The sequence below is a fragment of the Cuculus canorus genome, chromosome Z (genome assembly GCF_017976375.1).
Source record: "Cuculus canorus isolate bCucCan1 chromosome Z, bCucCan1.pri, whole genome shotgun sequence".
Taxonomy (NCBI): Eukaryota; Metazoa; Chordata; class Aves; order Cuculiformes; family Cuculidae; genus Cuculus; species Cuculus canorus.
In genome coordinates, this window is record NC_071441.1 from 41861791 (window position 1) to 41886253 (window position 24463).

General features: G+C 43.4%; 1 protein-coding gene across 9 annotated transcripts in view; it reads right to left on the bottom strand.

Annotated features, from left to right (window-relative positions):
• Positions 1 to 24463, bottom strand: part of PSD3 (pleckstrin and Sec7 domain containing 3) — a 111065-nt gene that overhangs the window by 23968 nt on the left and 62634 nt on the right. For 8 of the 9 annotated variants that reach the window (XM_054053981.1, XM_054053979.1, XM_054053980.1 and 5 more), the window contains 3 exons: positions 12390 to 12433; positions 4050 to 4243; positions 1457 to 1527 (listed from right to left, as the gene is read on the bottom strand). In XM_054053981.1, coding sequence (XP_053909956.1) covers positions 1457 to 1527; positions 4050 to 4243; positions 12390 to 12433 — 309 coding nt within the window. Of the gene's footprint in view, positions 1 to 1456; positions 1528 to 4049; positions 4244 to 12389; positions 12434 to 20797; positions 21175 to 24463 lie in introns of those variants that run through there. The other variant, XM_054053986.1, reaches the window with a different exon arrangement.

The window sequence follows — 24463 nt, forward strand, 5'->3', positions numbered from 1 at the left end:
AACAGAAAGCGATTTATACCAATATGCCAGTGATACTTATAAAAGTATTTAATTAACATTCTGAGATAGACAGCATCTCCATTTCTTTTCTTCCTTTTGAAAGTTTATTAATGTCCCCTCAGTGACGAAATAACAATCTAATTAATGTGTTGTGGACAATAAGCCTTCTTACTTCTTAGGGAACCACACAGTTTTTTCAGGTGAACACTAAAGATTATTTCAGAAATCAAAGCAGTTGACTCCATTTCACCAAGGAAAGGGCAAGCACAAACATGCATGAAGGACACTTCATAAAGTCTGAACCTGCTGCCTGCAAAAGGACCAGAGGGAAAGCTCAGCTGCGATACAACAGACATGGTTCTAGTCTCTTGCACTGGCTTTGCGCATGTCACATCCAACTTTCAGCCCAAATCTTTCCATCCTAACTGCAGATTGTTTTTTATCTGTTTCCGGATTTCAGCTCTCTCAAAAAGGTACTGCACCCACAGCATGCATCTTGTAAACCTCATTCTGGAAGAATTTGATCCAAATAACTCTCTCTTCAGAGACTATCCATGCTGGTTCCGATGAAACCAACAATTTCAGCATTCCACAGCAGCGGAGGAGGAAACAGCAGTATGCACCTGAACTTACACTCCTGATACTCTTAGAGTGCAGGGCAGCCTGGACAAACACCACCTATTCCATTTCATCAAAGTGGGGACAAAAAGGCTTAACAATCTACTTAGCTGCTGCCATTTATTTGATTGTGATGTTCTCACTCACAAGCTGCATTTCAAGTTCCAAGAATATAGTTAAAAATGTACTACAATATATTTACACTTGTGCCTAAAGACTTGAAGGCTTTTGACTGTTTTTTTAGACTCCCTGCTGTCAGGAGCAAAGATTGTTAGATACTAGTGTCTCATCTTTCCTGGGAGGAGGGACAGAGGGAGTATCATTTTACCCTTCTGTTTTGCTGTGGAGCAGAAGCTGCAGATTCCTACCAAAGCCAAACTGCTGTTCAATTCTTTTACAATCAGTCTTGCAGGCACTGCAGTATACTATGAAAAGATGGGAAAGGAGGACAGTCTTACAGGAGAGAAGTCATACGTATGAAATGCAATGTTAAAAGCAGCCTAGAGCAATGTGTGCAAGACATAGAGAGATGATGCTTTCTTTGCTGGTGAAGCTGACGATTTTTTCAGCCATGAGTGACAGCAATAGTATAAACTGGAACTGATAAGGTGCAGAAGTGGATGTGGACAATGGAGGTGAACTTGAAGGTGTGAAAAAGGAGAGAGTGTCAATGAAAGGATTCATGCCTGACTGTGTGTAAACAGGGTAAAGGGCAGCAAGAGCAGCTACACTGTGTGTCGGATGTAAAGGAACTTGGGGGTGGACTGTAAGAATGGAGAGGATGCCTGCTGCTTTATCCCTCTTTAATTAGTTTCCAAAAGACAGTGATTTCCCCTACCTTCTGCAAGTACAGGACCGTTCCCTTCAGCACAGCATAAAAGGTTTTCCAGCCTCGCTTTCCCCGGGGAGCTGCAAAGAAAACAAATGAAAACCCATTTAACTCAGATCCATTTTTACACTTTGTCTAGGCAACAGGAGAGCTACATTAGTCCTGTGTTAAGCCTCCTTTGTACTCTCTTTTTCAAAGGACAATGCAAGGCAACTCAGCACAGTGCCTGCACGTACTTGCTGTGTGAGACAGTAATAAAACAACCCTGACAACAGCCCTGTACTGGATCTGAAGAGAACAGCAGCAATGCAGAAAGCAGGCCAGAGAGATAGTCTTTGCACTCTTGCAGGTAGGCAAACACTGCCCCTGCACAGCTAGGTCTGAGCTCTGCACCGTGTCAGTTTTCAGAAGCATACACCCATTCTCCATGCCACAACAGGCTAGCAAGCACTGCTCAGGAGCAACAGTACACTGGTTAGAAAGCAGTGCCTCTCAAGGGCACCCTTCCCCTCACCACTGCTGCACACACGAGTGGCACCGAGTGGTTGGATGGCTTCTTGGTCCCTTCCTCTCTTTCTGCAGGTGCAGGGAAAGCCAAAGAAGAGAAAGGAGAGAGGAGCCAAACAAAATCCTGAGGAAAAAAATAAATCACTTCTCAAGAAACCTAAGGTCAGTTAGAGGTTCAAGAATGTAACACAGACAACAAATCCAGCCCACAAATTCCTAGAAACAAGCTGAAGGTCAGGGACGGGAGATGGGAAAAGGAAGAAAAGCAAAAAAAAAAAGGGATTCAGTATCAAGGCTCCAGTTTGCAGTTCCGCTGCAATAAAGGGAGGGACGGCACAGGCTGTACAGTCAGTGCCAGAGACTAGAAGCCTGCATCTCAGCTCACTCTCCAACAAGCACGCACCACAGACTAGCGTTCACTTGCATCTATACTGAAATTAATAACCCGTGCATGACTAAAGCACCACTCTCAGAAAGGAATCCCATTCTGATCTGAAGACGGCAAGTGATAGTGGGGAGTTATTAGTTCCTTGCTCCAGAGGTTAATCATTCTCTTGTCACTTAACAGGACTTATTTCTAAGTGGCACTCATCACTGTTCAGCTTTCAGCCAGTGGCCCCTGTTGCTTCCTTCTCCTCTAGACTGCCTAAATGCTTTAGCCATCAGTACTCCTCTCCCGTGAAAATATAAGCAACATGCTAGTACAAAAATTCCTTTGCAATCCCACACAAGCTGATCTCTGCATTGCAACAATTCCATTAGGAAATTAAATAAGAAAAGGTCTAACTAACTTTAAAAATGTAGTTTCGTTTTATTTGCAATTGGAAATTCAGAATGTAACTTTTTCAAGAGCTACATGACAATAAGACACAGTCCTGTAAGATACACAGGAATTTCTGTAAACATGGCCCTAACAACATTACTCATAAAAGGATTATCCCCAAAATGCCACCACCCAGTGTGCTGAAAAACAAGCAATACTGATTATTTATAATAAAAGAAATCATTTAATAAAGGTAACTAGATACAATTACTTATTTTGGTTAAATAAACAGAAGTTTAAGAAAGAGTAACCTACTCAGAGCATCCAGTCATCACAAAGAATGAGGTCAGTTTGATTTCAACATCTCTGTTCAGATTTAGTTCTCCAGCTGTCAGCCTCCAGCTTGAAAACAGCAACCCCCAAATGTACCTTCTAAAATATACTAGTGAGACATGCAAACACCAAAGAGCTTAGCCCAGTTAGGAAACAGATGCAGTTCCTGGAAATCCATCACAAAGTCAGACTTTGTCTTCAGGATTTCCCTCAAGAGTGTGAAGCATGAGTAAGTGATCAACAATGATCAGGAAAAACGCAGATGCTCTGAGTAGCCTCTACTGCTTCCAAGATCAATAGAAAACAAACAAAGGAAGATATCGAAACAATAAAACACACACAGGCAAATGAGAGGCCTTTGATAATTAATGCCCCACAGACAGAAGTAGAACAAGAAGAAAAGAGGATAATTAAAGTAAGAGGCTCCGCAGGAATATTACAGAAAAAAAAGTGGCAGGAAGAAAACTGCATGGCATAAATTTGGCTGTTACCAAAAGCTGCTGACATTCATTGGGTGTGGGACCTAAGGTGCAGTAGTCACGAAGGAAATGGTTACAGCATCTTCCAAGTAAAAATAAAGAACAGCCTTTCTTTAAAAATAGACCCAGAGGGGAGGAGACATTTGAACCAATCTGGTGTCACAAAATGAAAAGAATAATTATCAAACTACTACAGAACAGTGACTGTAATTCAGTTGAAATTGTTTTCTCTCTGTAAACTATGAGATTCATTTTCTTTTAGCACAAAGATTCACATTGCTTTGCTGTATCACATTATTCTGTACACTCATGCATTAGAGCTGCTGCAAATGGGAACGAACATTGTAAATCCTGGCCTAATAGTGACAGTGTGATAACCCAATTGCCACATTGTTTGGCATTGCTGCAATTTCCCCTAATGAAGTAACACTATTTGCCTTAAGAAGCACATGGGCTCATTGTAAGTGGCATTGTGCAGAGATAACAAGAAAATGAGATCTTACGAGTGAAAGATACTCACTTTTCTTTCCGTCCATATCCGCATGGATTTTCCGAGCCAGAAATCCAGTTTTATAGACAGCAGCATTGGGATCATGAGGGATGTCCAGGAATGGGTTATTTGAGTTGCCAATTCGACTGACAGCCTTTGTCTGACTCCCATTATCCTTTTCATCTGTACCATCTGAGTGAAACTTTTTTTTCTCTTCTTCATCCCTTCAAAAGCAGTGAAAACCAAGAATGAATGAGGGACTGGCCAATAAAACTTCATTTCAGTAATTCTTGCATCCTCCTTGTCAAAACATACCTCTCTCTTTCTAGGGGGTCCTACTTAGACAGAAACTTACATATATACCAAAACATAGGCAGATTATAGCAAAGCTTCAGTTCACCTACTTCACCAGCACAGGACCAGCTTTCAAATAAGCCCAAGTTCCCCTTTTACAGTCTTAAAAGGCAAGGTTTCAAGAGTGTTCTGTGTCCTCCAAGTTCACCTATTTTTAATGCCACTTATTTGAGTCCTAACATGGGAAACATTTGCCTGACAGGCTCTCCTGAAAAATCTCCAATTTCTTCATGAGTTCACATGTAGACAAAAAGAACTAATCTACTACAGATCACTGTGGCTAGCCCTTTAACTTAGCATATGAAACACAGACTCAACCTCCTCAGACTAGCAAACAAGCAGTAATTTAAAAATAAAAACTAAACTAGGTGAATTATGTTATCTGTATTTTAGAGACAAAATGCTGCTCAAAATGTTACTTATTAGGGCAATATATTCAATGCAGCTCTTGGGAACAACAACAGCACACATTCCAGCAAGTCAAAAGCATCGCCTAACTAATAAATGCCTTTTTGCTTGTCAGAGCCAAAGGCAAAAATGACCAGGCAACCTAGAAAACAAAGTGTCCATCACAAGAGTAGGATGATGGTTTTCAAAGAGCAACAGGCCACTAAATCTGTGTGGATGGTGCATGTGGGGGAGCCACAGTTAGTGTCAGACTACAGACCAGCCCTGTGTTCTTTGAAGTCCCCACACATTCCTCTCCAGGTCACTGGGAAAGGAGTGTCAGTGAGGAGGAAGGCTGTCATTGGAAAGTCATGGTAGCAATGCTTCTCCTAAGGCCAGCGCCTGATTAAAAAAAACTCATCATTATTTGAGTGTAATGATGGCTAATAGAGGGGATGGGCTACAAGCTGCTGCATCTCACTGGACCCAGAAGATCAGAGAGCAATCTCAGGCAGACCTTCCAGTCACATGCATGTATTCAAAGGCACGTATAAGATGAGGATTAGCAAAGCATATATGTTAGTCCAAAAGCTCCTTTTGGGGCATACTGCAACCATCTCTGCTTATGGAAACGATGATCCAAGGAAACATCCTCCAGGAATTGTAGGCTAGAGTGACAATCTGTGTCACCCTGATCTCTGCTGAAATGGTCTTCTGGGGAATAAATTAGTAGGAGGAGATACAGGTAAAATAGACTTGTTTGACAACAAGGAAATCAAACCCAGAGATAGAGAGGCTATATTAGCGAACTCAGCAGTGCCAGGGAACATTCTCAGGCATTTGACTTTGATCACCTCATATTACTTTGTGCTTGGCATAGTCTCAGTCCAACACATTCCCAAAAAATTTCCAGACACTGTTCATGAGTCAGCATAGTCAGGGACCACCCCAACAGGCAGTACAGAGGCAAGCATCTCCTTGTGAGATGGGAGCAGTTCTTGCATCTTTCAGCCTATCAACAGGTGTTTTTCCACTCCAGAACTGAGATATCTACAAAAAACTTTTTGTTCGTTAAACCAATAAAGATTTCTTCATGCACACTTTGGCTGAAACCCTCTCCCAACTGAAAAGTGTAGAAATTTCTGACAATTTTGATTGTCCCCACCCTTTCTGAGTGGAAAGCTAGACAGAAGCTAGAAACTTACTAGCTTCTGACAAGGCTGGACTGTTGTGTGTCAAATGTTTCTTAGATATGTGTCCATTCCAGGAGCTAATTCTCCCAATGAAGTCTGTCATACCTAATCCTAAAATCTCTCAAAGGGCACAAGCACTCAAGCTGATTGGTCGCATAAAAGTGCCTTGTGAATTCTGGGATCTCAGCCAAGGACACAGTGGATTTCTCCTTGTCAGAAGAGACATACTGCAGTAAATGGCTTAGCATTTTTTTGGAATAAGCGATCTCCTTTTGAGCTATGGGAGTGAATTATCTTATTTGTTGTGTGCCCTTAATCCAAGCAGCCACAGGTGCTATGACGAGCAGTCCTGGAGATCCGGACAGCAAGACTGCTGGGGGCAGCGTTCTCAAACTTGACATCTTTGGGACAGCTATTAAACAGGAATTCTTCAAAAGACAAGCAGACAGGGCAGACAAGGACAAAATGGCATCTGCTGTCACAATTGCTGGTAGTATTGAACAAACCTTTAATTGATCCTTTAATCTAACATTGAAAATGGGATGTCCTTGAGATTCAGAAGCCTCACTCACTTGTGAGAACTGAGCGCTCTGACAAGATGCACGAGGTCAAGATGCACCAGCCAGTGCATAAGACACAATGAAGGTAACCAGAAAGGCAAGAGGACTTATTACAGAGAACGAGCAATGGATGAACAGCTGAGAAAACAGAACTAAAAGGAGCCTGTGCCTCCCTCTGATCTTGAATATGAAACACTGGTGGAAATAAAACAAGAGGATCTGGGACTCACTTCTTCAAATGCTCCATATTGCCTCAGTGGCCAAGCAGGATGATTGTGAGGAGTTTCAAAGCAGCAATACAGTTCAGGTGATAGCCTTTGCCTACATACCGTACAAAGATGGCCTAATAGATAGGTCCAGGATAGGTTTTATCAAGGATGTAACAATTTGAGCTTACTCGTCACCAGCCTTTAGGGTACAGCTGCAAAAATGAAGAGCTGTAGAAAATTCAGCTGGCCTCTGGATATCTAAACCTGAAAACTGATCTTTGTTTAAAACCCTTGCCTGTGGGGGATGCAACTCCTTATCTTCAGATGGCTCTCACAGATGATTCAAGTTCTGTAACACCCCAGCGTGGTGACCTCCAGTGATGCAGTAAGTCAACGGGCAGTCTCTCTGTGCAAGCATATTCACTCACGGATCTAGTGTTACACAGGCAGAGTCCAGCTCCTTGTCAGCGACAGGCTAGGTGCACCCCCTTTCCATTTGGTACCAGAAATAGTAATCCCTATGCCTTTAGGGTAAAAACCCCTATATTGGTTCCAACACACCTTTCAGTAGCAAAACACCATAGTGAGTCCACGTAGGTTTGCAGAAGTCTGAAGAGATTTTATGTCTTTGATAAGCAAAAGGGAGATCATTCCTGGTTCTGAGCCTGGAAGTGATTCCTCTGATGTCCCCTCTCGACAGCTGAGAGAGGCTAGTGGCTATGAACCGTCTTGTGGGTCCCACTTTCCTTCCACGGAAACTGAGACATACATAGTGTCTCTGCTCTACAAGGTGCTGGTGACAGGAAAGGGCTACCATCTGTAGAGTTTCTCCAAGACTTTGTCTGTAGCATACGATACATGCAAGGCTTCCCAAAACGACGAGATTTAATTCCACCTGCCCTTACTTGCCTCTTTGAAAACAGATCTGCAGACAGAGCAGTAACCAGGGCACTGGCTAGCCATGAGAACCAGCACACCAAAGCCAGGGTCTGCTTGCTGTATCACCTGAAGACACAGCATGGAAACAGCAACGTTTTCCTCTGCAAACACAAGATCTCCAACAACTAGAGTTTGCCTCTAATTCTTAAACACACATATTTGAAAAACATGCAAAAATGCAGATGTTGCCATTTTGGCGCAAAAATATATTTTTGTCCCTCCTCCAAAACACCCTATACAATAAAGTCCCATTTTTGTCCTCTGGCAGAAAACCACCATCCGGTTCTGTCAGTAATGAAAACATTTCTGCATGCTCTATGGTCTGATGTGAGACTGCCTTGGAAAACTTTCACGTCACTAAGCTGAAAGACAGGGTCAAGCCCTTCATTTTTTAAAGTCTCCTTCATCTCTGCATTTGTTCAAATAGAAAACTTATATGACATGGCAAAAGGCTGGGTTTATCCATTAAAAAATGGCATTAAAAAAATCAGATTTCTAACACTCAACAATAGGAATCTGTGCAACTGATAGCATCTGTATTAGAAAATTGACTTGAGAAACCAGGGCAGAGAAGTTTTGACATCTTTTCTAGGGAGGATGGAAGAAAGGAGAACCAGGTTAATTGCCACCTGACCCCTCTTTAAAACCAATCATGAAGTTGCAAGCAGGAAACATGCTAGAACTTGGGAGATGAACAGTTAATTGTAATAGGGAGAGAATTCTCAGTATGACCTAGAAGAAGGTGAGCTTCAGCACAAATGTCTTTATAACCACTCCAGTCTCAGCATCAGTTTGCTGCAGGAAACACACAAAGGATTTTGCAGTGGCTCTTTCCCATCATCACTGTCTTAAAGACCTATTTTGGTTCAGAGAGACGGAGATGATTTTACAGTGCAGTCCAGAAAAATAAAAAAAGAATGCATCATTACGATATGTAAACTTGTCTGGAACGAAAACTGTACTGTTGAATAGTCAAAACATAAGCAATTCTCCTGAAACTACACTGACCTGCTGAGAGAAAGCTTTCAGGACATAACTGGCTCAAAAATGGAACCATTCGTTTTTTGCAAATTTGTAAGCAGAACTTTGGGATTTCATATGTTAATTCTAGATCACCGTTCAGCCCGTTTAAAGACGATTATTTTATTATTCCTATCACCTTCGTCGGAAAGTAGACATACTGCTATAACAAAAGGAGAACAATAATATTCACCACCACATTTCCATGTAGACATTATGCAAACAAAGCATATTCAGCTCCAGTGTCTTTGAAATTAAATTATTTTTTCTTCTTCAACTTAAAGCTGACAATGATTGGAGTAAAAGCCAAAGGATGAGAAACATCTACAAAACCCATATGATAGACAATAGGACTGAAGGGATGCTAAGAGGTCAGATAATCTATCTCTTTGCCTCTAAAGCTGGATCCATACTTCCTAACCCAAAAGGACAGAATAACTAGTTCACAAAGACATCCAGTGAAAGCCCTTCCACAGCTTGTCCAGACAGGCTTATGCTTTGGTTCAAAAGGCTTATAGCTAGAAAGCTTTTTTAAGTGTTGGACTCAGACTTCCCTTGTTTCGCATTTAAGACCATCCACAACAGATGTGAAGAATAATTCACGTCCTTCTCCTCTGCTACAGCCTTTATAACTGAAAAATTACACTCAGATCCCTCTCCTCAGTGCTCCCTTTTTTCAACTAAACAAACACAGCTCTTTTAATCTCATCGTTCATGTTCACAGGATCTTGAATTAATTTAATCTTACGGGTTATGTCAGAACCAAGAGTTTAGCATTCAAGTGCAGAAAAAAATCCCTCCGGGAAATTTCAGAAGCATGAGAAATCACAACAGTTGGGACTGCATGCACTCCTGGTGTAGTTCCAGTGACCTCAGCACACCAAAACCAGGATGTGTTGGACTAACTGGATGAAGCAGTACAGGCTCCACTGCAGTCAGTAAGAAATTCTGCCAATGACTGCAGTGAGGTCCGATTGCTGCTTAGTGCTTCACTTGCTATTCAAAGAAATGAGCCACAGCCCAACCGTAAGCAGTAGAAAGGAAATACGGAATGGGACAAAAGACAGAATAACCACATTTCTGATGGTTAGTTTTCCCATACTGCTTTTCTCCCTGGATACTAAACAAAAAGGCAGGCAAGAGGAAATGGCAAGCCAAGTAAACGGCAGAATGTTTTCTGGCAGTTCCATTGTGAAAATTAACCAAGAAATTTGTAGGTGCAGTACAGAGTAGAAGTGTGCATTCAGGATCCCATATTCACCAGCTCAGGGTAAATTCCAGGTCACATCTGTTTATTTTACAGATCATGGTACGTGATTCACTTTTCACCTTTTGGAGAACTTGAATCTGTATCTAATGCAAAAAAAGAACTCTCTTTTCAGGATAAACTAAATATGCTTATTGAAAGACTCCAAAGCACATCTGCTGAGGAAGGTGCCACTTCTCTAGACTACAAAACCAGAGTCAATGATAGCTTTTTCTTTCTGTAGGCTTTGGATCACAGCATCATTCCACTGGAAATGGAGAGCAAATCATTCAGTATGATGACACATTTAGCTCACAAACAGTAAGATAAGGATCATTTAATAGTCTTCCCCCTACAATCTAATGGATTGTAGTTACCCTCCCCTGCCTACAAACTTATTGCCAGTGATTAACCCACCAAAGAACATACTGCCAAAGCAGCTCTTAAAAAGCTGTGTAGCCTATGAGAAAATCTCAGTTCCTGGAGGAAAAGCATTACTTCAATATGGCAACACCACAAGGGAGCTTATGTGGGTTTTTGCAGCCCTATTTCTACCTTTCCCTTACCATCCCCATCTTTGCCTGCCAACTGCATCAGGGAAACAAGAAGATACTCTTTGAAAAGGAGAGAGTATTTCCCTCAGGCCCATCACAGCAAAATCAACCACATCACCTTCCTATCCACTCCTCTCTGCAGACCACAAAAGCAGAGCAACAGAGCAATGTGTCTCCCTGGCTAACTCAGGCAGTCCCAAGCCTCCTTGGGGTGATTATACAAATCACACATCTCTATAAAAGAGGAGAGACATATCCACACCCCTTCTTTCCAGCCAGCACTCTCAACCCTAAAGGTAAAGGCACAACTTCTTTGACTCCTCCAGTATGAGCTGCTTCTCAGCATGGAAAGTAACTGTCGCATCAGTCCCAGTTATCTGTCTGAGTTTCAGATTGGAATGGACAGTTGGCCACTTTGACCATCCTGCTGGGAGGAGGTGGTTACACACCCACACACCAAAGCCTCATGAAAGAAGGAATCAGATTTCTCCTTCTTCCAGCCCGCTTACAACTTTTTCCCTAACAATTCATTATCAAGGGACATGGACTGGACTATGTAAATGCTGAAACAGTCACTACCTATACTATCTCATACATCACCTTGACTGAAGCTCACAGGAACAGAGCCAGGCATGAGCCAGTTCCCACCTGAAGGCTGCCCAAGTTTATTAGACGCAGTACTGTCTCTTGGCAAGAACTGCAGGAAAATCTTGACATCAAGAAAGTTATATAATGGATTCTACTGGGTCTAAAGTTTTTGTGAGAGAGCATCTTGCAAACAGCTCTGGTGTTGTGACATGTAAGATTCACACAGCGTGTTTCAGGTCCAAGACACAGTCTGGGCAAGTGTCTCTCACCATGCTTTTTATGAAGCTCATCAGAAACGGCATATCTTGGTGACTCCCCTTAGCAGCACACCTTCCTCACTACTGTGACATTATCTAACACACTTCTGAACAGCAGCGGCAATCGCAGTGAAGTGAAGCTGCACACCCTGACAAGAAATTCATTTGCAGAGGATGAACTTAAACAAAGGAAGATCAGAAGCCAATGGGACTGCAAGACCCATGGCAGTTGTTGGAACACCTAGCAGACAAGGTGCAGGAGCACGCACCCCAGAAAGACATTGTTCTCGAGAAGGTGAGGTTTCAGATATGTAAATCCACACAGGTAACATCCTGTACAGCCAAAATAGATAAAAGGCATCATTCTTTAAGTGTACACCCAAACCCACTGTTCTGCAAGAAGGAAAACCTAAAGCAGACTCTTCTACCCTTTGCTGGCATATCTAGACCACATGATACCTAAGCACAGAGGAATGTCACTTCAACACAATCAGAAAACGACGTTCTTTCTTATCTGCAGTATTTCCATAATTAAGAAGTGTTAGCCTGTCAAAAGCAACTAAGGATGAGGGGATATCAAACTTTGTCCAATTTATCATCTTTCACATTAGGCTGTTGTCTAGTTATCCATAGTTAATCAGGAGACAAACCAAGACAATAACCCAACAGCAGGAAACTCAATCCAAAACTTTCATTTCTATTCATTGGTTCTGACACAATGTACCAAAAGATAAAGGGAGAAGTCAACTTCTGTTTTATTTATGCAGTCATAGAACAATAGAGGATTAAATTTCTCTCTTTTGAGGCTGAAGTTTCCAACTAAACGAAACGTCCTCTTTCCTTAGAAATGCAGGTGGCCTCTATCATTAACAACTCCCCTTGCTGGAGAAACAGATGAGACATTATTACCAGGTCACTCATTAACAGAAAAGCAAACTCATTATGTACACTGGCTATCTTCTACAGGCTTTGAAGCCCACTCAGATGGTGACTCTGGATGTATAAAAAAGATTACTACACAGGTACTATTTTTAAACTTCTAATTTCTATGCAGCATACTTACACTGCCCATTCCAGCTTCTCATTCTTGATTGAATTGTAGAGGGCCTGCAAGGGAAGATAAATGAGATGGGATTATTGTTTGACCCTTGCTACACACACAATAACATGCTGAGGAAAAATACCTCACTAATAGCAAAAAGCAAGCTGATTCCGATGAAGGAAGTACCATATCTGCTCATGGCAACACAAAAGTCTTGAGCAGAAACCTCATCTAAGGCAAAAATATCAGAATGAGGGGTTTGAGATTGCAGCCATTTTCTCAAGCAGGCTTTTGAGTTTTGTGATTTGTATTTTTGGTTTTTTTTTAATAACCCTGTTAAATTTGTGAAACCACCAAGACTACAGCCTTAAAATTCAAGGTCCAATTTAATTCCTGATAGTCAGTGAGATCTTCTTATCACCGACTTTAATGGGGCCAAGATTTTACCATATGGGCTTTCCTGTAAAAACTATGATAAAGCCCCTGAGCCTCACAGACACCTGAATGCTTTCCTAGTCACACACCCAAACACAAACAAGTTTCCTTTCTAATTGCAAACCAGAAAAGGAACTACAAGCAGCTTTCATGCTTGAAGATCAATGTCTTGGACTGCTGCCTGATAGCATTGTTACTCTTCCAATCCATAGGAAAGATGCCAGCAGATTTGACACCGAAGATCACAATTCTGCTGTTGACACCAGCCTGCAAAGAAAAGGGTCTGAAGGCTGACTTAAGCCTGGGTGGATATCAGACAGTTGGGATGGATTTCTTTTGAAATGGAGTAAGCACTTGGCTAAGTGTGTCTGATTTTAGCCCTTCAGCAGATGATGCATACAAAGAATAAATGCCTGCTATTACTACAAGCTAATGGAATTCTTCAAATAGGCCACTTGACTCAAGTGAATTATTTTGGTATGGAATGTCTCTGATTCTCACACTTATAATCCACATTTGTAATTTACCTTATATACATAGCTAGATTTACTCCCTTTGGCACATAACTCCTACACAGCCTCAAAATATGTTAACGTGTAGAAGAACTGCTGATGCACATGACTACCAAAAAGTAGCACATCAAGTATGAACAAGCCTGAAAATCACATACTATTACAGCTATGACACGCTTAACAGAAACATGAGCCTTTAAATAGCCTTAACTCTGACCCAAAATAAAAATAATTTGGAAAACCAAAACTAGCTATGTGCATATGCCACAGCAGAAATTGCAACGAGAATCTCATGACCATACTCCACTGCTCATTCTGTGATTCACGGGCGCCTTTCTGAATCTTGCACAGTCTATTTGAAGATCCTTAATATTCAGCTCTGTGAAACTCCACATTGATTTAACTATACATACACAAGCAGATCAAACATACTGGTAGAACTTGCCTCACAATGATGCTACACACGCAGCAACTTTTAGTCACAGTGTACCACAACACTAGGTATGTCAAAGCAACAGAACAGATACGACCACCAAAAGAATCATCCCATATGCTACTTACACTTGAGCTAGCAGAGAGAGGTCCTCAGGGCTAACATGGCTTTGCTGTGCTCCTCACAGCAATATGATGAAATATTTCCAACTTTGGAGATTTCACTGTCTATTTCTACATATCCTACCATATAAGAAGCTCTGATCCAAAGGCAAACAGCCAAAGGTAAAGGAAAGGTCACTGATGGCAATTTGTAGGCACTTTGTTTAATTTTCAAGTGAGAGCTATCAAGAGATTTTTAAGACCACCCTGAAGGAAGAAAGAAAAAAAAGGACATACTTTCCTACTACACAGCCAGCAGTCCAGCAGAATTAGACACCTCCTTTTTTCTGCACAGACTGACGCTGACACTGACTCCCTAGGGTTATTGAACATTTGGTATTGGAAGCCACTATGTTTCTAATGATTTGGCCAAAGCCCCCCTCTTAGCGTTTGTCTTGTCCTTTTCATCCTCCTATGATTAAAATATTGCCTTACATTTCAGCCAGAAAACTACTTCAAACACAAGACAAAGAGGCTGCATTTTTCCACAGCTGCCTCCCCATTTTTCAAAAGCAGCTTTATTTTTCCCCGTTGATTGCTATGTTTCAAAAGCTCATGCAATAACCTGGCATGGCATATCAGCAACACTCTGTGGCCCAAATGCCTACAAGATTAGGTCATGACCTCTGAAAATGAACACCTGCCCTGTGCAGCACTGCTTTTTATGGTATTTTGCTGCTAAGATTGACTCCAGGGATCACTACAGCCAAAGAGCAGGACACACAAAAGCAGCACTCCAGATTGGTGTGGGAACAACAAATGCCCCAGGCTTTTGCTTTGTGGAAAGTGACATGTGTTTGTCCTGATCTTGACTAATAAGCCAGACTCTATCCTCCTTCTTTAGGAAGTAACAGACACCAGCCCAGTCATATGGCACACATCTGATGAAGGACACACTGTCCCCCATAGAGTATCAAATACAGCCTCTCAGAAAGTCTCTGCTATTTAAAAAAATGAAAGAAAACCCTAGCAACAGGGTTTTCCACAGCCCAAGGAGCTGTATGTAGGGCATGTTCAGTGTGTCTACCAAGTATGTTCAGCGAGTCCTCACTGAGTAGACCTGTCAAGGGATGAGTCCTCATGCCTGCCCCACAACCCACCTCTCTGGCAAAGACTGCTGCCAGGTTGCGTTTTTCGCCAGACTCACCAGCCTTTTAGAGCTGCTTTACATTCCTTCTCCAAAGCAATTTAAGCTTTAGCATCTTCCTGGTGTCTGCTGGGCTCTCATATGATCTGGAGAAGAAAACTTTCCTTCTCCCATGTTTTGCAACCAGTAGCAGACGTGGACAGCCCAGCACCTGCTTCATCATTTATTTCATGGCTGTTTCCCAAGGCCCTGATTCAGACAGCAGCTCTTTTTCAGCAGATGTTTCTCCAGAGTATGATAAAATCAAACAAACCTGCAGACAAGCACTTAAATGCTTCATCAAATTGCAACAAAGCTGATCAGAGATTATGACAGGGACATGACTTTGACCACACTTAACTAGCTTCCAGGACAGATTTTATTAGCTCAAGTTTTCTTTCTAGGTAATGAAAAAAAAAAAAAAAAAACCCCTTGATTTAAAGCACTCACAGTTTGACAACAATCACAGCTTCTTACCTGATAGCCTTGGAAGTGTTTGGCAAATTTGCTATCTAAGCCAGAAAACCGGAGGTTGGACCACAGCAGGGAATGCCAGAACAAATACTGCACAGGCCTCTCCATCAAGCTGGACTGATACCACTTGGAAAGATGAGAGACATTCCATCTCTTTTGGCACCCAAGGCTACTGTAGGCAGGATCCAAACCCCTAGCTACTGACTACTCAGTAGTATCTGACTTCCCTGTTTCAACTCTTAGGCTTTACTATCCAGATTGCAAAACCCTACTCTTTACTGCTTTCTCCTTTCTGAGAACTGCTGATCTTTGGGTCCACCACACCTGAGGCCCAACACTGCTTTAAGCTCCCTGAAAAAGCAAATGCAGTTTTGAAGGGAGAATAAAAGAAATTAACTCCAAATGCTGTTCCCTGTAGCTCCAATTTGACTCTCAGTAGACTGCAGCGCAAAAAAACCAAAGGGATTTGTTCTGTGTTTGTGGGATTTGTTTGTATTTGTTTATAAAATAGGCAAGAAACTTACACTTCCTTTTTTAGTGCAAGACTGTAACTCTGTAAAGAAGCTACTGAATTCCACTCCCATTCTCCCTTTGGGAAGCAGGTTGGTCAACTGAAAATCCAGATTTTCACAGCTCTCACCAGTTGGTACTTTCATTGTAGTTGGAAAGAGAGGAAAAACCATGCAGGGAGTGCTTCTGAAAACTCATGTTTATTTTACAAAGCTGCCAAGAAAAAAAGGTCACTGGCCATCCTCACCTCCCTCAATACCACTCACATGCAGGAACCACTGGGGACCCATTTAAACACGCTGCTCTCGGCACCTGCCAACTGCGAGCTACGCTGTGAGTCAGCCTCTGCATGCAGAAGCAGTGAACAAAATAAAGGAACAAGCAGGTGTGCACACCAGGACAAAGCAGTAACGAATTACCCAAATACTCATCTCAGTAAAGCATTTCAGTAACAAGCAGGCACAGTGACCCCTAAGCCTGGCCAGCAGGGTATGAAATGTTGAAGAGGTCCTGGGGCACTATGCAAGCCCTGCCCTTGAAAGGCAATATAGGGCTGGTTCTTGAAGCAGAGTACTGACTTTCTGTACACATTAGCACATCTGGAAAAGGCTGCCAAAAGGGAAAGGAATTCAACACACGTATTTCTTATACCTCTCTGTACACAAATGAGAAGGAGCCAGAAATGCCTGCCATGAGCAGGTAAACATGCAAAATCGAAGAAGAGTTGAGAAAGCCAGCAGGGATGACCCAGATTGTCTTCTCCAGTTTTTGTTTCTCAGGATCGCTGAGAACGCAGTTTCACCCTGATTTGTGGAGTTGTTGTTAGGCGAATGACCACCTGACCATTACAGGATACCCTAGGTGTCTTTTGCAGGCCCAAGGACAGGGATGCACTTGTGCTCTTTAACTCAGGCCTCTGACACCCTCCCTTGCAGCCACTGTCAGAAGAAGCCCTACCTAGGGACATTTCTTCTTTGCTTCCAGCTGGCAGCAGCACAGTTGATCCCAGGCAGCCAAGGAAGGCCCAGTGACACCTCCGAGCAATGATATGCTGAGTCTTTGCAGTCAGAAGTGCTCAGTCAGAAGTTCAGCATCTCCCCCAGTCACTCAGTGCTTCTCCATTGGCTTTGCCCCTGGGACCACAGTAGTCAGACAGGCTCTAGACCTGATTCCCACCATATGGAGTTTACTGGAGGGAGGAAAAAAACCCCAAAAGTAGCACAACCCTCTGATCACTGAATGACTGTAGCTCCTCACCAGGCTCAAAGCCTACATGTCCTCAGGTCTCACGCATTTTCCCCTTTTGACGAGGATGCAGCAAGAAGCCCATGGGTTACTGCACGGCATGGCATGTCTGCTGCTGATATCGCCCTCAATTTCAAATTCCACTGGTCTGTATAACAAACATTCTTCCAACAAGCCAGCATACATTATTCATAAAACAGCACAGAGCTGTTCAGCAGCATATGGAACCGATGAATGTTGTTTAGTGTGGGTGGAGATAGGGTTGATGGAATGTTTTAGGGGGAAGGAAAGGAGATCATTTCACCCAGGGAATTTCAAGTGCGTCACCAACTGGAGGACAGCATTTCTAAGAGAAACTCCTCTGTTAAAAATCTGGTTTGTATGAAGAAGCAGGGTGAGGGAGAGAAAGAAAAGAGAAAAAGAAAGATTGTGCCAGATGTACCATCATAAACCAGAAAAGGATGGTTAGCGGCAGCTCCTAAGAGCCAAGAAATTAATGCCACACAAGAAATGCGTCCTCTGTAGAGTTGATACAAAGGGGGGTGCTAGGAAAGATTTGTTCTGTATTTGCTGGAGTGTTTCATCAGTGTTACTGGTAAAAGCAGCATACCGTATCATTAAGGGTGAACAGAGAAAAGGCTAGAGAAGTGTTTCTTGATAGTGGAGCACCTACACAGCCTGTTTCAGGAATCGTTTTATTGGCCCTGTGCCTTCGAAGGCAGGACGGGTATAAACACTCTGCAATTTAGTCCATAGCTGAGGGAAAAAAAGAGTCATCAGGAGGAGAGACTGCTGAGCACGCTGGGTCAGACAGACAGTCCTAAGGTTCTCTAACTCACTTTGCATGCAGCCTGGGTTTGAGTCTATTCTCCAGAGAGCCACGGTACATGAATTCACAGTATCCTTTTCGCAGGTTCCCCTGCTGGCCTGCGGGTGTTATACCTGCATATAATACACAGCCACATGCATCACGTAGTGGAGCCTGTATAGGTACAGATGCATGTGGGTACATATGTGTGCACAGAAGCACTACCTGATGTTTTTCAAGTAGATGATAGGTCCTTGGGCTACCAAGCTTCTCTAACACTGGCGGCAGGCAGACTTCATATGCAGGCACCATGTCGGTGCTTTGTTCATATTGCCTAGAGCATAAGGATATATAATACTTCCTAGCTCAGCAAAACAGACTGAGCCATGTAAGTGCAAAGGATCAGAGAGGTATGTTTCTTAGGCACAAACGCGCCTGTCTCCTGCCCTAAGTCAGTTGAACCAGTCACAGAAACAGGTCTTGAGCATCGTAATTACTTTGTATGGGGAGCAGATAAAATACAAAGCAGTCCAGATACAAAGGGGGAAACACACCCACAGAAATATGGAAGAGGACAAGTCCACAAATCAGGTCCTGCTGGAGACTGAGGGGATTTACATGGAAAAACTGTCCAGAAAGACCAGCCTAGAACTGAATACGTTTCATGGAGGTGATGTACAAGTACACACACACAGACTTACACTGATAAAAAGACCTTCTTTGACATGTTGCATTGGCAACAACTTCACGTCTCTACCACTAACACAACAGTACAGAAGAGGCAAAGCTCAAATATGAATCAGTTCTCTACATCAGTGACATCTCAGCAAAACAGATGGGCAGCCAAAGAACAAAAAGGGCGATATGGAAAGAACAGGGCTGCCCAAAATCACAAGCTCAATCACTGGCAGAGCTGCCTGTCATCTTGTGAACTGGGCAGGCATCACTGATGGGCATGCAGGGATCTTCTCAGCCCTCTGTAACATAGTTTTTACAGGTCTTATTTGCTCCACAGATACAAATACCTTTTTATGAAATAAGAAAACAGCACTACAAACAAATACAAAGCTGCAGTATGCTTCTCAACTTACTGAGCTAGGCAGGAGAAGAAGTGGATATTTCTCACATAACCACCTACAGCATTCAGGAGGCAGAAATGTGAATCCCTAGGAGGGATGAACACAGAGCATTGATTACTGCAGTAGCTAACTGTGTCAGACACCATCCTTGGGAGACAGTCCCTGCCCTGAGGACATCAGACCATATATACACAGTGGACACAAAGCCTGGAAGAGGGAAGAGAGGTAAAAAGACTAAATGATTCACCCAGTGTCAAAAGAGCAGAGTCTCCACCATAGGCAGAGACTTTTTGTACATAAATCCTCCCACTGAATACTATCATTCCAATGCCCAGAGTGAAAGTGATCACAAGCACGGTCCCTGAACACCTGCAAGATGCAGACTTTACTTTGGCATTTGCTGGATTAGCAAATACTGCATCAGGATCAGCCTGAAAATGATGGCCATGCTATTTCTCTGTACAACCTTAGCAGTACACTGTTTCTTAGTTATGATTAATGAAGACCCCAAAACAGAGGTTCCTGGAATCAGATTGAATAAAATACTTCATTTATTTCTATTTACGCTACTCTGTGATTAAAGCTCTACTGCTGAGGATCTGAAATACCATACAAGCCAGCACAGAGTGATCTGCTAGGAACTACTATGCATCACTGGGATCTTTTCACCATAAGAGAGGAAGCTTCTCCCAGGGCAGATACAGGTTTTAGGGAAGAGATTGTACAGGAAGATCCATGCGTATACCTGCTTGTTTGCATGCACACAGACACAAGACATGGTTAAATGCCTTTGGCTGATGCTCTGAAATATTTCAGCCTTATTCAACACACCTTTGCAAATGGTTATATCTTCTAACCTCAAGGCAAAATAAGTCTGTAGCAAGAACAAAACTAGAGGCATATTAAGTCACTGCATAAAGTTTATCCAACCCCTGGAGACACAGAACACTTTTGGGAGGGTCTTGCTAGGGGTTCCTTGTTGCCTCTCAGTTATTGAGCAGGAGCAAGGAATAAGGAAAGAAGAGATACTGCATGGAGTGGAGGTTGTTTGCCTAGGAACTGAACAACTGGGCTGGGCTGGGAACAGCCATCGTAGCAGCTGGGCACAGACTGTGTTACCAACCACTACAATATACTAATATATTCCTATAAACGCACAAGGGAAGCTTTCCTATTCAATACTTGATGGCAATAGTTAATCATGTATGCAAGTGAGATGATAGTTTTGCCCAGTACTCATACATACTAAACCACAGAGCTGTAGAGAAGGAGCAAAAACTATTTTTCTATAGAAAACGACCACTCCCATTACACAGATAATCCCAAGGACACCACTTACCAACTCCAGCAGCTTTTCTGAGAGCAGCGGTCTGATAAGCATTCTCACTAGCAAGTTTTCACTGTTTACTATTGCACCAAGCTCAGGGACACAGCATTCCTCTGTGACCCGATCATTAGCACGCACCAGACGTTTTTTACCTTCAAGTCTCTTCTCAAACCCAGAGGCTTTTTTTTTCTGACTTAACAGCAACACAGTGATCACTGCAGATCATTCAGAGCCCTTAACTCCTGCAGAGCGTAACCTTTTCAACACCACCACCTGCTCTCCTAGCAAAGAGAGACACTATGCATATTTAGCTATTTACCTTGCTTTCTTTAGTAGAAAACTCAGAGGAGTTGGAGATTTTCATAGATTTCGACCGATGGGACTGCCGCCAGAGAGATTCTTCTCGGGAGTATTTCACCGAACCTGTGGCTCTCACCCGGACTTTGCTGGTGCTCTGAACACTATTAACTCCAATCATTTCCAAAAGTGAGAGTACGGGATGGGGAAGAAGAAAGCCAATGGCACTTCCCAATCCTCTGCAGAGGAATTGGAAAAGGTTATGTCTGGAGAGCCCAGGCTCAAGCAATCAGTGTTTGCTTAAACCGCACTAGGCTGTTTTCTCCAGCATCTTCAGGCACACTGTTTGGAGCCAGCCTGATTGTTCCAGGCATTGCTCACGTCACTGGACAGGGAAAAAAAAATAAAACGAAGAGGCTGATAGAAACTCCTCCCATGCTCCACTCCCCTCTCCAGCATCAACTCCCCCTTCATACACATACCAACAGCAAGAGGGAGAGAGGTGGAGAGAAAGATGCTGGAACAAATGCCAGCAGATCAAGCAAGAGAGTCATTTTCAGTTCACACGGCCACACTTCCCTGCCTGCAACAGCCTGACATGCTCAATGCTGCCTGCAATAACAAGTGACACTGTAAAAAGAATCTTCAGTCACCTGCCAGCTACAGGCTTCTGGATGTGAGATATACTGACGGATTCCCAAAGCACTGCAGAAACAAGTGAAAGCACCATTAAAGTTCTGACAAGCCCCAGGCAGATGCCCCAGCAAATTTCCAAACTCTGAGCATTTGCACTAGTTAGTCAGAGTCTTTAGGGTGCCTTCCCAAGGGGCAGAGGAGACTAAGACCACTTTCACACTTCAGAGGGCCTTAGGGGAAAAGAGATGACTTTACCAAGGTGACCAGTGCAAACCAGTGGCAGAGCCATTAGCAGGCAACTGGAGACATATCTTCCCCCACAGCATCCAGGAGAGCCGTCGCCGTACACCTCTGTGAGCAAACCACACTCTTTGGAAGCTGACCCCACAAGCAATGTTACTCGTGAGTGGCACCCTATTCACGGGTGCCACTGCAGGAAACCCACGATTCACGAGTGGGCCCTGCAGGAAACCCACACCACTAGCAACAGGAGGGCCTCTACCACAAGCAACACACAATGAAGACACTTCTCCAACCCACAGGAGCCCAGCTCCATGGGTCAGGTACGCTGCTGGCACCTGGAGCCGCTCTCCCACACAGGGGGAAAAGGGAGTATGGTGCCAATGGCAGATGACGCTCTTACCAGCACTGGATCCTCTGTATAAAGGAACACAGAGATGTTTGCCTCAGTGTTGCAAAAGCACCATAATTTCAGGCTCCTAGAGACCCAGAGCACAGCAGACTGTGCATTGCCATGGCAACCTGCTCCAATAAGGGAGAGATCTCTCAGCATAGGGTCATGGCAGCTGCCAGCACATACTGGGGCAGGTGGAGCAGCTTGTGCAAGACCCAAGGCAGAAGTGGACAATGGGGACATCATCCCAAACTCGGAAGAGGTAGTTAGTGCAAAGGGAGTATGAGGAGCTGGAAGACTGCACCGCATGGGGACCTCACCACAGGCTAACATCAAGTTCAGCAACATCAAGTGGGCCACTAGCCCACCAGATAGAGCAAGGGCAGCAGCAGTGTGGCTCCAGTCTGCAAGGACATCAGAGCCTCTTGGCCCACTCCCATCATGGCACACAGGGAACTGCAAGTGTGAACATACAGTCAGTGCAAGGGTTCACTGCCCTCACACACCAATGTGAACATCCTGCAGTGAAACACATCAAGCAGCCAAAAGCTGGGTGAAAAGGCTCCAGCCCCTATACATGCCCTCACTGCATTGTGTCAGTCGAGCCACATTAAGGCAGAGCAAGAGTTCACTCACCCTATGTTACATGCACAACAGCACCCAGGAGCAGACAAGAGGCAGTTTAATTAAGTAGGCTTTTTCCTTGATTACATCTTCCCAGTCTCTTGCACTCAGGGATTTACTCCCCTAGTGGACAAATGGCTAGACAGCCACATTATGGTCGTAGGTACAGTCTGCTCATAAAAGACACTGCTGCCTCCCCAGTACACAGCAGCCCTTTATTTACTTATGTTACCATAAAGGATGCTACAGGTGCAAATCCTTCCTACAGGTCACAATAGGTGTGGACCATGCTGAAGGACAATGGTCAGTGGAAGGGGAACCTAAATATCAATATGAAAACTGTCCATGGGGTGAGAAACTTCTGGTTCCCCACAGATCCTGCCTCTGTCCTGCCTGAGATATGGACCTCTTCCCACCTAGCAAACAAGAAAAATGCTTTTTCATTTCTACGGGAGTCAGGTCTAGCAAGCCCAACACCACCTCATGTATTAAGATCAAATCCTAGATGCGTTTCAGCCTTATTCCCACAAACTTGTCAATGCTAGGGGGTACATGAAGGAAGAGAGGACCCATTTTCTCTGGCAACAAGTAACTCCATGCTCTAAGTCACTTGTGCCACTTCCCAGAAACGGTTTTGCATTACTTAACCTGTCTGAAATTATCTGCTGCTCATGGAAAGGCCTTTCAAAGAAAATCTCTTCTTAGAGGAAATTTTCACCACAATCAAATAGCTCCAGATGAGCTAAGCAGCAGGTCCCAACAGGTGCTACGTAAATGGCCACAAATAACTCCCTATCCTAGCAGCACCCTGCCTAGCAGATTATTCCTGCTCTTGGATTTATAAGGCTGCCCCTCCAAGCACACTCAACACATCTGAAATAATTATATTCCCTACATATCACGCGCAGACCTAGGCCAATGTGAATTACAGAGAGCAATTTCATTATTAAACACAAGCTAGACTGAATCACAGCAACATTTCTCTTCTATTGCCCACAGCACAGCATCACTGCCACTGCCTAAGTGCAGCAGTTCTCCACCTAGGATCCTCTGAGCTGAGGTTAGCAGATTCTCAGGCAGGACAGGAATCCTACTTCACAAGGGAACATGTCTGGTTCAGCTGTAGCCAAGCAGTAGTCCAAAACACCAAGGGCGACAGGCTGCATTTTGTTCCATATTTTTTTTTCCTCTCTAATGGAGTATGGAAAACACTGCTCAGCTCACACTCTCTGAAACAGAAAGCCTCCTGAGATCACGCTACTGAAGCATTAAATGTCTTCAGCTCAGGGGCTCAGCTCAGTTTTCATCAGTGCCCCTGATTTTCATCTGCAAGTGATAATACAATCTTGTACTCCTGACTGAGCCAGCAGTCCTGTGTACACAGCAAATGTCTGCTTCTGGGAAAAGACTATTCTTCAATATTAGCCAAGCCCCACCATTTTAGAAATTAGCATGCACACAGGATTGTTTTCTGTCTGTAACTGAGCAACAGGGATTTCTGAGGGAGAAGTAGATTGTTATAAACAGAGGGATAGAAGGAATTTTTCTAAAGAGAGGCTGATATGGCTGTGCAATACCAAAAAAATCAAAGTCGACCATGCCCACAGGACTCTCCAGGTGTTCTGAGAAGCCATGTTCTTCTCCTTGCTCAGAGGCCAGCGAAAGAGGTGGAGAATGTACATATTCAGTCAGTATTTAGTCTGAACAGTCCAGTGACACCACTGAAGTGACTGACAGGATGGTGACAGTATTTAAGGACCTTCTGTACCAGCATCTATAAGGACTAAACCATAA